This window comes from Mesoplodon densirostris, chromosome 4 (genome assembly GCF_025265405.1).
Source record: "Mesoplodon densirostris isolate mMesDen1 chromosome 4, mMesDen1 primary haplotype, whole genome shotgun sequence".
Taxonomy (NCBI): Eukaryota; Metazoa; Chordata; class Mammalia; order Artiodactyla; family Ziphiidae; genus Mesoplodon; species Mesoplodon densirostris.
Window position 1 is genome coordinate 182,283,976 of NC_082664.1, and position 17,994 is coordinate 182,301,969.

General features: G+C 45.1%; 1 protein-coding gene across 10 annotated transcripts in view; it reads right to left on the reverse strand.

Moving 5' to 3' along the window:
* Positions 1-17,994, reverse strand: part of SVIL (supervillin) — a 243,371-nt gene that overhangs the window by 63,451 nt on the left and 161,926 nt on the right. For 3 of the 10 annotated variants that reach the window (XM_060097832.1, XM_060097830.1, XM_060097831.1), the window contains exons 8-13: positions 6,085-6,165; positions 2,689-3,561; positions 2,157-2,327; positions 1,427-1,461; positions 776-837; positions 381-520 (exon numbers count right to left, since the gene is read on the reverse strand). In XM_060097832.1, coding sequence (XP_059953815.1) covers positions 381-520; positions 776-837; positions 1,427-1,461; positions 2,157-2,327; positions 2,689-3,561; positions 6,085-6,165 — 1,362 coding nt within the window. The remainder of the gene's footprint in view (positions 1-380; positions 521-775; positions 838-1,426; positions 1,462-2,156; positions 2,328-2,688; positions 3,562-6,084; positions 6,166-17,994) is intronic. The other 7 variants (XM_060097839.1, XM_060097835.1, XM_060097838.1 and 4 more) reach the window with 5 other exon arrangements.

The window sequence follows — 17,994 nt, forward strand, 5'->3', positions numbered from 1 at the left end:
TGTGGGTGAGGATATAGGTAGAGCAAGGGGGGCCGGGGGTTGTTGGCTGTAGAGACTGAGGGATGAGGACATGGAGCCTCATGATATTACCCCGTCTACTCTTCTGTTTTACCTTTTCCATTGCAAAGAGATTAAAAAAAATGCACAGGCAAAAAAAAAAATTAAACAAAATTCCTCTTCCTGTTCTTCTAGGAGATACAATAGGTAACACATCCCTTTACAAAGTTCAGAGACACCAGAGCAAGGAAAATCCCTAAACACCTACTTCTCCGTGGCTTCTAACTGAATCGTCTTCCGACCTCCTCATTTTAAAAGTCTTTAAATCTTTCTTTAAAAAGAAGACCTCACAGCCAAGGCCCAGAGGCCCCGGGGGCACTTACGTGGCTGCAATGACCACCTCCTCGGTGGTGACGGGCTGCGTGTGGGATCGGTCCTGCAGACGCCGCAGCCTCTGCTCTACGGCTGCATTCCTGGAGCGGCGCTTCGGAACGCTCTTCTCGTCAAATGACTTTTCCATTTCCTAAGATTGGACACAGTGTGGATCCTGATAAGCTGGGGGAAAGGGAGTCGGGGCAGCAGAATGTCACAACTCTGTTCCCTGCAGGACCTAGAGGAGGGGCACCCCGAGGGGCAACATTGGCGCCAGCAGCGCACACAGCAGCCACACCGGAGGAGCGAAGCGCAGGTGGGCCCAGGGCCGGCGCAGGCAGCAGGCTGGCCACGGGGCCGCCCACAGAGGCGACGGCTTCTCCGAAAGCCCTTCAGCACATCTTACCCTGAAGAGCAGCCTCTTCGCAGCAACGCTCAGCCTGGCTCGCTCATCGACCTTCTCTTCATCTGTAAAAGGTCACAGGTGAAAACTGGATGTCGTTAGAAGACGTAGGGAAAGCCTGTGAAAAGTTTCCCAGGGCTGACCTGGAAATCCTCTGAATGTAAGAATTCTTAGATAGACTAAAGATGACAATAGGCAATATTTTCCTTTTCCCCTTGGCAGGGGAGGCTATCCTTCTGCTTCTGAAAAGGTACTAGTTCCCACTGCAGTTAACCAAACGGAGCTCCTGTCTGGGCCATAATTTTCTACTATAATATTTGACTTAAGTATAGGTATTATGGAATTAAGAAGAGATTTTATGGAAGGATCTTCTCTTCTTTATTGTTAAATAGTAACAAGAAAGCAACAAGAAAAATCTACTTCTTTGATTCAAATCTGTTGTTTTAATATGGTTCACGTCACAGCTCTCTCTCTCTCGGAACTAAGGGAAAGTTCGTGTGAAAATCTCAACTAGGCTTCATTATATTCACAGGAAGAAAACCCGCCAGAAAGAACGCAGTATGTTCCATCATCTCATTCTTTCCAGAAGCAAAAGTCTTATTATCTAAATCTAATCTGGGTGAGATGATAAAGAAGAAAAAGACAGATACTTGCCCTCAGCAGCTGGCATTTCTGAATTTGAAGTTGACCTAGGAAAGACATTAGCAAAAAAATAATAACTTAACAATTAGCTGGTGGGAGTGGAAGATCCAAGGATCAAATTAAAAGTGAAAATAAAAATGCAATTAAAATCTCTTTAAGAATATCCTCCTGGTAGCAATTCTAGCTGTGGACACGCGTGGCCAGCTATTATGGACACTGTGGGGTACGTGTGCACACAGCCCGGCTAGGTGTTTCACCTTGTGGAGACAAACCAGGACCAGGTACGACTCATTAAAGACAACTGATCATCACCCTTTGGACAAACCCTTTCATTTCTCTGCATTAGCATACGATAAGATTAAAAACTCACAGACAACACGCAGGTAAACGTTTATAAACTGAATATAAAATCCCTTAGTTATTTTCACCGTAACAACTGGTGGACGGTCCATTTGGATTCTAACTTAACAAGGGCATAAAAACTTAAAACCCTTAAATGAATAACGTTTCTCACTTCTTACCATTTGAACTGAAAACTACGTGGTGATACTGTTGTCATGGTCAACATTCTTTAAAGATACATTTACACGAGCCAAATAAATATCCCGTATAGCTTAGATGGGAGAATTATGGAGCCATCACGTCCCATTGGGACAGTATCAGGACCATCCCTGGGGTAGAAATTCCCATAAGATTTCTTCTAAGTTCCTAGACCAGGGAACTTTGACAGACACGTGCCTACCTATCTGATTCCTTTCGTTCTGCTGAGGTTATGGGTTGAGTTCTAAATCTCTCAGAAGTCTTTCTACTTTCACCAGGAGAAAAATAGCGTCTTGGTTTCCGGGACCCTCTCTCCCGTTCCACGCTGGTAGGCAAGCCAGCGCCTTCGCTTGACCCCTCGACCCGTGAATGGCTTTTAGAGTCGCGGGGAGAAGGTAGACAGAAGGGAAATGGGGAGACAGAGAGAGGGAAGAAAGCACAGGTTTATGCATCTTGGTGAGTCAAGGCACGAACACCACCAAATCCCACTGCATGCCTCTGCCATGCACGTCGGGAGATGGAACATTCCGAGACCCGACACTCTAGAGCTCCCCGTTAGTAGGCGAAAGCAGACTGGTAGTCGTGGAGCCATGTCCTGGATGGCCTGCCCTGCACACACTTGTGAGCTAAGCTAGTAAGGCTCAAGGCAGGACACCACACAAGTCGAGAAGTGAATTAACTCTGCCAAGGACGTGCAAGTGACACATCGGGGGGGATGCGTGGACATCACCTACAGCTCGGGTCTCTGGCTGGCCCTGGCTGACTGCAGGAACGCACTGCGGAGCTGGGCGACGGAGACCTTCGTGTCCAGCAGGCCCACTTCCGACTCAGCCTTGGATGTCTGCAGCTCCGGGTCGCGCTTGGAAGCCGGGGCCGTGGCCTTCGCAGCCTGCAGCTGGGGCGGGCCCGTGTAGTCAGACAGCGAGCGGGTGAGGACCTTGCGCTTCCTCATGGGCTCCGCCTCCTTCCTGTGACCTTGGGACACAGACTCGCTCTGAACATACACAACCATTTCGCTTCGGCCCATCCTCTCCGTGGGCTGCTGAACTGGAGGTGGGCGGGCCAGGCTTTCAGGCTCCTTCTGAGGTTCCGAGGTGACTGTGCTAGTCGCAGGCTTACCCAAGTCCTCGGTTCCAGAGGGGTCTTCCTGGCTGCTCCCAGGCCCACGATCCTCCAAAGCCAAAAGTGTTTTCCTGCTTTTCTCCAGAGCTTCAGAGAAGAGCACATCGTCCTCTGCTTTTGATTCACAAATATGGAGAACCGGGGTATCTCTTCTCTCACCTTCTAGAACCTTCGAGGGGGGAGGCTTGGTGACAGTCTGGGTGGCTGACCCCACCCAGCTGTACTCGGATGCGCTTTCTGGGGTGTCCGAGGTCGCCAGCATGATGGTATGACTGGGATCTGCCGGCTGGACATAGCCGTGGATGGGCTGTCGTGCAGAGCTGGCTGCCTTGCCCGAGACCCTATCGAAGGCTGAGTTCTCTGACTGAAAGGCCAGGTAATGGCCTGGCACTGGCTGGTGTCTCCTCTGAGTTAGGGACTCAGGGGCAAGTTCAGGGCTGCTGCGAGCACTCTCCTCTCTCACCAGTTTTTCTCTAACTTTAACTCTTTAAGAAAGAAAAAGGATTTAAGTGCAGTAAGTGCTTAAGGGGAAGAGAGCATGTGTGTGCAGATCAGGGATGCCCAGAGAATGGAAAAGCATCTTGGGGGCGGGGGCGGGTGGAGTCAGTGTCTGAAACCCACTATCATTTGCCAGAGGAAGGAGTCTGAGTTGAGTTTCCAAATGCCAAACTCACCCTTCCTTCTGTAAAGCTAGGAGAGGGGTCAGATGCTATCCTGGGAGAGAATGGATGCCTTCCGACTAGATGAATACTCAGAAGCCTCAGAACGATTCATTAACAGACACCACCGGTATGCACCAGGGCGCGCTGAGGCCGGGCTACAGATTGGTATGTGTTCCACACGGACAGGCCCAGTATAAGGACTGGGGCGGGGGCAGTTTCCAGGCATTTACAAGCCTACAGACCACATGTAATTTCACTGTCTCCTGCTCGACCTGTTTACCGCTCAAAATTATATTTACATTCAGAAAAGCTCGGTGCTTGTTGGTCTGAGGTCTAAGAAAATTGTATTTGTGCTAGTTTTGCATTTATTGAAGATCAGTTGTGTGCAGACCTCCGGTATGGATATTAGACTAATTCCTAATTTCAGGAGTTAGCTCTCCACTCGTTTGCTCTAAGCTTTTTGTGGTACCTTAGCTAAATCCCTTTGCCCTAGCATCTATTCCCTCTTGTAAGTTAAAGCACAAATTGTAGGCATTTATGAGATATGTATTGAAAGTGATATTTCTGTGAGTCCCTTCTAGTTTTGTGTATGAATAGGATTAATAAAAATTGTAGATTCCCACTGAAAAAAAAGTTCATTGTCTCCTGTAAATGTCAGAGCATTCGTGATTATTATTTTTTATTGAGCTCAAGATATATCAGACGATTACCTCTTTTCAAGCACTCAACAGTCACAAACTTTTTCATGCCATGCAGACTACATTCAATCATTCAGAAAACGTGTGACCAGTTAAGACACCATGACGTCTAGCAATTTGAGCACTAAGGAGGTTAGGAAAAAAAGATATTTGTTGAAAGAATTAATGCACTGAATGTTTTCTCCCCTCTGGAATGGCCATTAGGCCCTCAGTTAAAAACTAATCTAAAAAGGGAGGGCTCTGGTGGTTTCTAGAGCTATTTAAATATCTGAGAGCAAAACTGAAATCCATTTCAAAAGCTACCAACCTTTTCTTATGACTGTAGCCAAGAGCTCTGGCTGTGGGTCCCAGGAGACCTCTTTTCAAAGCCTGACTCAGCCAGTTCCAGCTGTATGGTCTCAGGTAACCTACCTGCCCCAGCTGCTTTACCTTTTAAATGGAAATAATGTGATGTCTGCAAAGTACGCGGTTTAGTGCTTAGCAAAGAGTAAATGTCCAAGAGTGCAAACTAGTTCTTGTTTTTACTTTTTAAAAATACCACATAGTGAGGAAGAAGAAACCATTCAGACTGCTTAGGAATGGATTACTTCCTGGGGATAATCTTTAAAAAATAAAGAAATGCTTTTGAAGTGGGAAAAGTGATTTCTTGGGGAATGTAAAGCCTTTATTTACTTAAGATTACTCAGCAAAAATAATTGCTTCTGATATTTATTTTTTGGAAGGGACTATTTCCTTAAATGACAAAGGCACCCTGCTAAATTTGATATAAATGCCTACATGTTTTTCAACATAAGATGCAGGATATCTATCTATATTTCATTAAAAAAAATCAAAGACACATAAAAGGCAGTTACTATGAACAATTCAGAGGGGGAAAGAAAGCATTCTGGGTTGTTATTTTTCCCAGAGACTAGCCAGTGCTGGATGTTTTCATATTTATAAGCTTTGTTAATCAAAAGGCGGCTGAAATGTGGTTCAAGTTCTCCTGCGGAATGTGTCCTTCTCATCAGAGACAATCTGAATGCTGTCCTCGGCCAAGAACAAAGTGACTGTTAGAAACTCAATATATGGGTGTTTTGTCCTCCCAATGACTTATGCATTCTAACTCCTGCCTCTCCCTGCCCCCAACCTTAAAAATGAAACGACAGGGGCTTTTGTCTGCTTTGAAAACCACACGCCCTAAATGTAGCTGTGCAAATGAACAAATGGTTGCGGGACAGGCAACATGTTAAGAAGGAGGCTGGGCGGGCAGGGCAGGGCAGGGGCAGCTGTTGACAAGGTAGGACACTAGCTGGTTAGCCTGGCTCGGTGGGGAGCAGCCTGGAGATGCTGGTTACCTCCTCACTACCGCCCCTTCCTGGCAGCACGGGAGTGTGAGAAAGGAGAAAAGCCAGAGGTGTAGCCAGAAGATTTTCCGAAAGAGAAGCTAAGGGAAATACTATTGGAATTAGCAGGCATTAGGGCAGTAGAAAGAGAAAAGCAAACGACTGGGAAGTAATTTCCAGCAGCCCCTTTTGAACACATGACTTTCAAAAGCCCTGCCACCAAAAAGAGGGCAGAGGAGAGTTAGTTTCAGTGATGTGCGGGACATAAGCCAGCTGGACCAGAGATGCAGTCACTCAACACAAGCCGAGAGCTCGGGAGGTACCTGGAAGGCCAGTTGATAAGCGAAGGTGTGTCCCCTTCGGAATCTTTCTGGAGAAACCACTCATGTTTGGGTTTCCCGGTACTATTGTGTACAAAAAACAAAACTTCAGGTAATGTCTATGAAAATGTCGACATATACACAGATTTAATTATTATAATTTAAAACTCTCAAGGCTGATTTTTCTTAAGTAAAGAATAATCCTTGGGCTTCCCTGGTGGCGCAGTGGTTGAGAGTCCGCCTGCCGATGCAGGGGACACGGGTTCATGCCCCGGTCTGGGAAGATCCCACATGCCGTAGAGCGGCTGGGCCCGTGAGCCATGGCCATTGAGCCTGCGCGTCCAGAGCCTGTGCTCCGCAACGGGAGAGGCCACAACAGTGAGAGGCCCACATACTGCAAAAAACAAAACAAAACAAGAATAATCCTGGCTTTTGGGCTTCCCTGGTGGCACAGTGATTGAGAGTCCGCCTGCAGATGCAGGGGACACGGGTTCGTGCCCCGGTCCGGGAAGATCCCACATGCCGCGGAGCGGCTGGGCCCGTGAGCCATGGCCGCTGAGCCTGCGCGTCTGGAGCCTGTGCTCCGCAACGGGAGAGGCCACAACAGTGAGAGGCCTGCGTACCGCAAAAACAATTAAAAAAAAAAAAAAAAAAAGAATAATCCTGGCTTTTGAAACTGGCTAAGCACGTTTTGCCATGGGGTTTCCACTCAGTTCATGGAATTTCTAGGACGTTTGGTTCAGTACTGAAATCAAGAGACCGTATAAATATATCTGAAGCCACCAAATAAAGTGTTTTTTGGGTCATTTAAAAGTATCAGGAGTCACACTCTGCCCACAAATAACAGACAATTCTTTTGTAGGAAGTTGGATTAAAAATATCAATTAATTTATCATCTATAATTGTGTTAAGGTACACTGGTAAATAGCGAAATATAAAAATAGTGTCCATGGGCTTCCCTGGTGGCGCAGTGGTTGAGAGTCCGCCTGCTGATGCAAGGGACACGGGTTCGTGCCCCAGTCCGGGAAGATCCCACATGCCGCGGAGCGGCTGGGCCCGTGAGCCATGGCCGCTGAGCCTGTGCGTCCGGAGCCTGTGCTCCGCAACGGGAGAGGCCACAACAGTGAGAGGCCCGTGTACCGCAAAAAAAAAAAAAAAAAATAGTGTCCATGCAAAACAATACGTATCAAATAAAGGTAATAAATAAAAAGAAATTCAATAAGTTCATATCTTTAATTGCTATTCTATATTTTCCTTTTATATTTGTCATTGAACAATGCAGCCAACATAACAGTTACCAAATACTAATGCAAGTCCATCTGATAAATGTTTATTGAGTTCCAACTATGTACAAAGCACTGAGCTGGGCTCTGAGAAGTAGCAAAGGTGAATCAGTATCATGCCAGCCATTAAAAAACTTACACCGTGCTAGGCAGGATAAAATAGGATTTATACATTCACTCCTCAACGCACAATCGAATATAATGCAAGCCTGAATGTGACAAAGTAATAACGCCAGGCTGAAGATATCTTACAAAAAAATCATAGGCAAGGAAAACCTTGTGGTCATTATGTAAAGCATATCACAGGAGGAATACTCAAACCACCGACCTGTACCCTCTCACAATGTAAAACGAAAGCATGGAAATTCTACAGGCTAGTTAAAATGTTTACCAGCTCAAAACCTTGCCAACCTACCTGTAAGAGTCCTTCAAGACCAGGCTGGAAACACATTTCAGATCAAAGTAATTTCCAAAAGAATAGAATAATAATTAAAATAAAATTCTCTTCATTTTCTAAACTTTGGGTTTTGGTTTGAGCTCACAGGCAAGAGCCTGTCGATCTTCACTACCGTGCATTTTGCTGCGACCACTGAAATCTGTCACAACTAGATGTGGACGTCTGTTCCCTAGTCTTGCTACACCCAAAGCAATGACCCCTCCACCCCTCCCTGTCTCCAGTATCATAGCCATTTAGCCCGGGGTAAATAAAAAAAGTCAGATGTATGGGAAGCCATCTTATTTCCAACAATAAAGGGTCTAATTTCTCGACATTTATTTAAACATAGGAATAGTTTGGCATATCCTCTGTGGCCCGGAAAGGAGGCAACTGATGTGGCTCAGGATACAGAGGAAGAAGAGCGAGTGATGGATGCCTGCTTTGGAAAATCATCAGCTAGTAACTCATATGCCTACATCCCAGAGTCATTTTAAGGCTCAAATGCTTTTTGTACGATAGAATGCTTTGCAAACTGTGACATATGCTATACAACTTTCTGAATATAACCTTCATTAATCAGAATAAACCTTGGTCAGTATTGCCCTAAAAAATCATCAGGCCACTTATGAGACCAATAAGTTCTCAGGATGTAATGTACAACGTGGTAAATATAATTAACACTGCTGTATTTTATATATGAAAGTTGTTAAGAGTAAATCCTAAGAGTTCTCATCACAAGGAAAAATATTTTTTTCTATTTCTTTGATTCTGTATCTATATGAGACGATGATGTATGCTCAACTTACTCTGATCATCGTTTCATGATGTGTATAAGTCAAATCATGATGTTGCACACCTGAAACTTACACAGTGCTGTATGTCAACTATATCTCAATAAAACTAGAAGAAAAAAATAAAGATAAAACCAAAGACAAACAAAAGCAAACAAACTTATCAGGGGGTTGTTTAAGAATATGTTGCGGTCAGCATTTGTAAACTGAAATCATACCCAGACCTGGGGGATCTGCTGGGATCCATTGATCTGTCACAACTTAGATGTGGGACTCGCCAAAAAGCCAAATAACCACTACCGTCGTGGTGGATACTCAAAGCTTGACGCTTCACATATGATAAATACAAATGTATGTGACAAGACATAAACGAATGTGAAGGTGTCACGTGGAGACCGCAGCAAGCCCTTCACAATGCTGGTCTCCTCCTCGGCTTTCCTCTCCGAGACGACACGGCACTGCACGTCTGTGAGTTCCTGGTGAGCCCCCTCCCACTTGTAAGGAGAGTGGGTCCAGCCTGAGTTCGCCCTGAGTCCATTCAAGGCAGGAGGAATTTAGAAGAGCATGTCTCCAAGTAAGGCTTTCAGGACCCTTGAGGTCGGCCAAGGCACTTACTAGGGTGAGGTTTTCTGCCATCAAATCCAGAAAGAAGGTGGGGCAGGTGGGGAGAGACCTACATTTAATGAAACGCCCGCTGTCCACAAGGCTGTCCTGGGCACTTGGTCTGCTCCACGTCGCAGAGCGTGGCCGCTTCTCTGCCCTTCTCTGACTCACCCACTGCAGCCGGTGGTCGACCCCCTCCCCTGCCCCTCCTTCTCTCCTCACCTTCCTTGTCGACTCCGCCCCCCCCCCCCGCCTGCCCCTCTAAAGCTCAGGGGGCTCCACGGCTCTGTGTCCTTTCCTCCTCAATAATCAAGGCCGTGACGATCTCACCAGCTTTCACCCCCCTGCGGACCGTCTGCCAGTGGTTTCTCCCCATCCGCTCCCTCCCTTGAACTCAGGCCCTTGGGTTCATTTCCATTTGGGTACCTAACAGACATCTTAAAAGTTTACGTGTCCAAAACAGGAACTCTCGATTTCCCTCCAAACTCAGCTTGTACTGGTGTCTTCCCTATTTCAGTAAACGGCGACGCCCTGCTCTGAGCTGCCCCGGCCACAGGACGGAGGCTCACCTTTAACTCCTCTCTCTTACGTCACATCCAAGCCATCGGCAAATCCTATTGGCTCCCTTCAAAAGATGACCTCTTTTCACGACCTCTGCTGCGTTCACACAAGCTCAAGCCACCGCCCTCCCTCACCTAGATGACTGGGATGACCTCATAATTATTCCACCTGTTTTCATGCTTGCCCACCTACCAGTTCCACAGCCACCGTAATCGTCTTAACATGGAAGGCAGATTGGTCATTCTTTCCTTGGAAACCCTTATACGGCTGCACACATCATCCAGAGCAAAACCCAAAGCCCTCGCGATGGGCAATAGGTCCCCACTGATCTGCACTCCTCACCTGACACGTCTCCCTGATGTCACCCCAGCACTCCGCCCCGCTCCAGGCTCCTGCCTCACTGGTGACTGGGGGTGGCCTCAAACGCTCCACACATGGTGTCCACTCAGGCCTTTGCAGGGGCTGTTTCTCCCTGGACCCGTCCTCCTCCAGAGCCGCGTGGCTCTCGCTGCCTCTCTTTATGCAGGTCTCTGATCCATCGCTACCTTATCAGAGAGGCTTTCCAAACCACTTTGTGTCAAGTAGCAGCCCCAATCGCTGCCTTTTTTTTATTTATTTTTATTTTTTATTTTTTTTTTTTTGCGGTATGCGGGCCTCTCACTGTTGTGGCCTCCCCCGTCGCGGAGCACAGGCTCCGGACGCGCAGGCTCCGGACGCGCAGGCTCAGCGGCCATGGCTCACGGGCCCAGCCGCTCCGCGCGGCATATGGGATCCTCCCAGACCGGGGCACGAACCCGTATCCCCTGCATCGGCAGGCGGACTCTCAACCACTTGCGCCACCAGGGAGGCCCGCTTCCTTTTTTTTTAAACATTACTTTTAAAAATTTTAATTATTATCTATTCCTTGAAGTATAGTCGATTTACAATGTTGTGTTAATGGCTCCTGTACAGCAAAGTCAGTTATACATATATATATATACATACATTCTTTTAAAAATTCTTTTCCATGACGGTTTATCACAGGATATTGAATATAGTCCCCTGTGCTGTACAGCAGGACCTTGTTGTTTATCCATCCTATAGGCACTAGTTTGCATCTGCTCATCCCACACTCCCAGTCCATCCCTCCCCCAGCCCCCTCCCCATTGGCAGCCACCAGTGTGTTCTCCATGTCTGCGTCAGTCTCTTCCTTTTGATTAAAAGTATGCTTTCTTCCTTGGTGGCATAGTGGTTGAGAGTCCGCCTGCCGACGCAGGGGACGCGGGTTCGTGCCCTGGTCCGGGAGGATCCCACATACCGCGGAGTGGCTGGGCCCGTGAGCCATGGCCGCTGAGTCTGCGCGTCCAGAGCCTGTGCTCCGCAACAGGAGAGGCCGCAACAGTGAGAGGCCCGCATACCGCAAAAAAAAAAAGTATGCCTTGGCTCCCCACAATGGTGACTTGAAGTCCAGCACTGATCTGGCTAATCCACAGGCTCCCAAACCTAGGGAACATAATGGAAGTTTGGGACCAAGTTTTCCACCATGGAGCACTGCATGGTGGCTAGGGGAGGCCCAGACTCAGATGAAAAAATACATCATTTTATTAAGGGACAAAATTTATTTCTGGGGCCTGGGGGGCATTGTTTTGAAGACATAATAATAGCAGGTGAGTGTTTTAAAATATGAAAAAGAAAAGAGATCACATCTGGAGAGTGGCAATGAAGCCATGGGTTCTTTTCTCTTTGTTTTTTAAATCTTGCATGGATGCTGTTATTTTGTGTCTCTTAACATTATGCTTAACTATTTTTTAATAATTACACTTGGTTAACAAGTTAACAGTGGGAAGGATTAGTGTCATACAAACATAATGAGTTGAATATATGACACCACCAGCCTGTGTATGAGAACTGAGTGAGGTCCTTACAAAGTCAAGAATCGATGTAGGTGGAGAGAGGCACGACAGGGGTAATGCTTACACTTCTCCCCAATTCACCAGCCTGTGTCCTTAAAATACTACATGCAGTTTGATGTAAATTATACCTCAGTTTAAAAATGTATCACGGTTGGGACATGGAGAACAGACTTGTGGTTGCCAAGGGGGGGACGGGGAGGAAGAAGTGGGAGTGTGGGGTGAGCAGAGGCCAACTCTTATGTACAGGATGCATCACCAACAAGGTCCTACTGCAGAGCACAGGGAACTGTATTCAGTATCCTGTGATGAACCATCATGGAAAAGAGGATATAAAAGAATGTATATATATATAACTGAATCCCTTTGCTACACAGCAGAAATGAACACAACACTGTAAATCAACTCTACCTCAAAAAAATAAAAAAAAAAATCTCACCGCCAGATTATAGAGTGAAGCTTTCTTGAGTATCAGAAGGTAGGGATAGAGTCTTCTTGGGGCAGAATCAAGATAAACACGTGAGAAAACCAGTTTCTTCCAGGCTCCCTCGGGGCTAATCTCAGTGCTGAACGCCAAAGGCTGCAATCTCGGCCAAGAAAGGGTGAGAGGACGGAGGGCTGGAGGGAAGGGGTGAGTCTGCGGCAGGGGCTGGAGGGGCCTTCTGAGGGGGATCAAGTGTCCTGTTCCCAGATCCATTTGGGTTTCCACATCTCCTGCTTGGCTTCTAATGAAGTAACCAAGCAAAGTAATGCAGGGATTCAACTGCCTTGGTCAGAGACCAGCCTAGAATCAGCCTTTCGGGGCTGGAGACTGCATTGACAAGGCCCCCCCAGCAGCCAGCGGCATTTCGGCTCACGTATCACGATCCCCACTCACAGCTGAACAGTACTTATGTGACGCAAGACCACATACAAGGATTCTAAGCCCAGACAAAGCAGAAAGAGCCTGGTAGTATAAGCAAGGGCTGCTCCAAGCGTACTCTGCTGATTGGGGTCACTGGTCCACAGTGAGATGAAAGGCTTGGACCAGAATGTAAATGACCATCCCTGAGTCCGCTGTGCAGTTCGGTGACATCTTCTTCCCAGCACAACTTTCTTGAGGAAGGAAATGACCCAAGACTTACATTCCTTGCGAGTCCCTTATGTGTTGTGGGCTGATAAACCATTTGCAAGTTGGCTATGTCAGGTGGCACTGCTATTGTCACTTGACACTTTATGAAGACGTGGAAAACAGCAGAACATTCATTCAGAAATGACTCATGAGCCCCCTGGTATGTGTTAGATGCTGGGAAGGAGATGGGAAAGTGACTGAGACATGGTATCTACCCTTCCTGTAAGGCTTCTACTAAAGCAATGCTATCACTGAGATCATCCTTACCAATCTTACAGATTGGCTTAATACCAGATTCAAGGCGCCATGTTTGGGGGAATCCTGACAAAATCGTGAACATCCTTTTCTGGGTGTGTCAGCTTTGCTGTAGGACGTTGGGCATTTAAATGTCCCTCTTCCTGAGACATGAGGTGCAGCTGAAGCTGCATTTGTGAGACACCTCATTTGGTTCCTGAGCTCTTTCTCTCCTTTCCCCCTTTTGGCAGAATCATCATCAACCAGAAGCCAGACTGGTAACACTAGGGCTCCCTGTACCAATTCAAGCTTCAGTTTTATAACCTTGCTGGGCAAAGGACAATCTGATAATGAGAAGAACAGACTGCTTTGGGAATCTAAGCACCAGAGAATGTGTAAGAGACTCCCCAAATGACTCTGGTTTCTACTAAGACAGACAGAAGGTTATACAAACTTGGAGAGGGCAAGAAAGCAGGCAGATGGGGAGGTGGACTCTCTGAACATGCTCTCATAGGTTGACAGCCCAAGGAGAATGAGATCCCCAGGTGTGACCTGAGCACTGCAGAGCACAGGTGGACCAGTGCTACCTGTGCTACTGACAGTTCATGTTCATTAATGTCCCCTAAGATTGGACTAGCCATTTTGGCAGTCAAATAAAGAACTTACTGTGCACTAAAAGTTCTAGGTCTGTTTCCAATGAACCGCTATTAAATCAGGTTTCCCCAGTCCTGAACTTGTACACTGATTTTTTTCCCCTTCTAAATACAGGACTTTCTTAAATTCCATCTTGTTAGTTTCCAGCCATCGTTCCAGGTATACGTGCTCTCTTGCCTCCATGCTCCTGTTCTCTCTCTCTCACCCTCCGTCTAATCTCTTCTCTCTCCATCCCTCCCTCTCCCCTCTCTCTCTTTTTTTCTATCATCAAATTTATTTACACAGTCCCTCCTCCAGAAATCTGACCACCCTACCACTGGCATCTCCCAGATCATCTAATGAAATGCCAAACAGGACCAAGTTAAGGACGAAGCCCAACTTGGAACCAGAGACTCCATCACCTCATGCCTGGGTAACTGCAACCACCTCTTTAGTGACCTCCCTGACTGGAATCAATTCTCCTTCAGACAAATACCCCACCACTCCTCCAGAGCTATCTTTCTGAAGTACATCATCGAGCATACTTGTTTTAAAATCCTTCAGACACTTCCCACTGTACTGTCCACAAGGAGAAGGCCAAGTGCCTTGTCATAAGATGCTCCAGGGTTGGTCCCCACCTGGCTCTCCTGCTTCAGCCCGTCCCCCTCCTTCTAGGTCACCTGAAGCAGCCTCCCCTCCACGTCTAGCAAGCTCGCCACATCCTTAAGGACTTGGTTCAACTATGCCCACTTCTCCAAGGGAGAAGGTTGGATACTTCATCTTGGTATATCTCCCACACTTAAAAAAAAAAATGACATGCCCACCCAAGAGCACAGCGCCTGGCATAAGACAGTTTTCTTAAACTACTTCAGAGCTGAAATTAACCCATAAATCAAGACTTCTGAGGTCTGGGTGGATGGACAGATATCTATTGAGTTTGAGTCCCCCCAGACTATATGTTTTCATTTTGTTTATGAGGATGAGGCTTTTAAATACCTTATGCAAATCCACATAAATGGTTTCTATAATATCCCTGACCTTCTTTCCTAAAGTTTCTAACCTTCAAAGGGCAAAAACAGCAAACCCTCTTTTCCACTATGATGGAAAATAGAACTGACATTAATAACAAGAGCAGCGTGTCATGGAAAGAACTCTGATGGATTCGGAGACCTTGAGTGATCGGATCCTGGACTCAGCTATATGGTCTGAATCCAGTTCCTTAAGTTCTTCAATCTTCAGAGTTTTTTCATGTATAAAATAGATTTTTAAACTAAATAATCTCCCAGGTTACTTCCGGTTCTAAGAGTTTAAAATTCTTTATCATAGAATATCTATTTTGTGGGGTCCTGGGGTGAGCCAGCTCTCCATAGGGCAGAGGTTACCTCTCAGGACAGGGCTATAGGATTACTGTGGATGAGATGGTGACCTTGAGTGTAACAGAACTTTTTAATGATGTGGCAACTGTCTGGCAGAGAATTGTATCACCAAGAAATAAGAATTCACCCAAAGTTGTCAAAGACAGGAGTTGCTCTGAGTTTGTATCCCTAAGTATACAATATGATGACATGCTTTAACTCCCAATAACCCTTAAGAGTTAACAGACAAAAAAGTGCTTCCTGCCACCAAAATGAAGTCAAATCCAGCACAGTAAAATTAGTTTCACCCTGTGGGTGTCCAGCTCTAATTATATAACAGCTCCTAATTATAAAACATGATTCAGCTTAGGAAGAACAGTTATTAACTTCGGCATCTCATTAAAATTAAAAATTTATTTGCTGAAAGTTGTTTGTTAGGAAAAACTGCTAATGATTTCTTTGTATTTATTAGCAGTGAATATGTATGCTAATATTCATACATATTATGAATGAATATTATGAATGTGCAAAGGCACAAGCACACAGGCAAAATTTTACGTTTTAAAATCTGGCAGACTTTTGCATTTTTAGGACATACCAGCTAGTGTTTGGTGTGACACAGTCTTATTTCATTCAATGGACAGAAATGGATACTTGCCAGTGAAAATAGAATAAAATGGGAAAAAAATGGCAATGAGTTAACCATAAAAATAGCCCAAAGCTAGAAGAACAGGGCAAGGATTGATGTTTGGGGATACAGGGACTGAAAGGTGAAAGCGATCCTGTGTTGATCCAAAAACAGACACGTGAAAAGTACCCAGTGGTCTCTTTAGAGAGTAGATCCTCGGAGATCTCTGTTCTTATGACATTCTGCCCCGACGTAGAGTCTCTGTTAGGAACCTTCCTGCCCTGCTAGAGACAGGAGCTGACCCAGGAACACAGATGGTCCAGAGGCAGTCGCCTTCCTCAGCATCTCTCTAATTAACCAAAACAATGAGCTTCAGGCTCTGGAGATGGTTTTTAGATGCAAACCTCTCACTGGGAGATGTCCAAACAATCAGAAATAAAGGATAAAAACTTTAATTCAAAAAGATACATGCACCCCTGCATTCACAGCAGCACTATTTACAACAGCCAAGACATGGAAACAACCTGTGTCCATCGACAGATGAATGGATGAAGAAGATGTGGTATATATATGTGTATACACACACACACACAGGAATATTACTCAGCCTTGAAAAAGTATGAAACAATGCCATTTGCAGCAACGTGGATGGTCCGAGAAATTATCATACTAAGTGAAGTCAGAAAGAGAAAGACAAATATCATATGACATCACTTATATGTGGAATCTAAAATATGACACAAATGAAGATATCTACAAAACAGAAAATGACCTACAGACATACAGATCAGACTTGTGGTAGCCAAAGGGGAGGTGGGGAAGGAGAGGAATGGACTGGGAATTTGGGATGAGCAGATGCAAACTATTATGTATATGATGGATAAACCACAAGGTCCTCCTGTAGAGCACAGGGAACTATATTCAATATCCTGTGATAAACCACAATGAAAAGAATATGAAAAAGAATATATACATGTATAACTGAATAACTGAATATATGTATATATATAACTGAATATATATATAACTGAATGTATAACTTTCCTGTATAGCAGAAATTAACACAACTTTGCAAGTCAACTAAACTTCAATAAAATTAAAAACAAAAGAAAACACAACAAAAAAAGTTTTTTGAATTAGAAAGAAAGAAAGAAAGAAAGGAAGGAAGAAAGGAAGGAAGGAAGGAAGGAAGGAAGGAAGGAAGGAAGGGAGAAAGAAAAGAAAGAAAGAAAAGAAAGAAAAGAAAAGAAAAGAAAAGAAAAGAAAAGAAAAAAAGAAAGAAAGAAAGAAAGAAAGACTGCAGCATAATCCTGCTTCCTTCCTAGTTGGCCAGAGTCTGCAGGTCACAGTGTTGCAGAAACAGATCATTCTGGAGGATACCCTGGCCTACCTTCCTGGCCAATGCTCTATTGCCAGGGAAGCCCAGTCTAAACCATCAATCACCAATGGCGGCTGCCCCCGGTCAAATGTCAGCATCAGCTCTGCATGAAACCCCCATCATCATTTTCTAGCCATGAATGATACAGTTTGCTACGTGGGAGAAGGTGTGATGGGGATCCCAGTAGAGTAATAAACAAACAAACAAAAACAAGGGTGTTCCAGAGCAGGTTTCCACTAGGAAATTAAGTGTGATTCTCTTCTTTCCAGTCATGTAGGGAAGTATAGATGCTCAGGAGAACAGCAGCTGTGGGACTCAGGGTAGTGAATGAGTCCCTTCACGCACAGAAGTAACCGAGATGGTACATCTTATTGCTTTTAATATTAAGAGATATGCCAAGGAGCAAATTCAACAAGAGCTTTGAATTTAGGATTTCTAATAGAGCTCAGATTTTTAAAATTTTGAGTAATAATTCATAGGCCCCCGATCCCTTTGAATTTTATTCTAAAATCCACAGTGGCTGAAGTAACAAAGAATGGTTCATATCAGTCACACGACCTCTTCAGAAAACATAGTTCCTGAAATCCCAGACTTACAGGATTTGGGGAATGGCAGCTGGGAAGTGTTTTATGCTCTATTACTGATATAATATAGCATACACACACACACACACACACACACACACACACACATATATGATGTGGTATATATATACTGCTCTGTTACTATGTACATTCTTAGTTTGCTACAGAACAATGTTTTCACCTGACTTCCTGGGAAACTAACAGGGTTTCTGAACTGAAGACCCTGTGACTAACATACATACATACACATATATTAACATACACACATACACATACATATGTTCTTTATCATATAAACTGAACATTAAATAATTCTTAAATAAACTTACTACTCAGCTAAATATTGCCCTAGAGATTGTTACTGAGCTTATAATGCTTAAAAACAGTATAGTACAGTGTAAGAACTAATGATTATTCTGTGTGTACA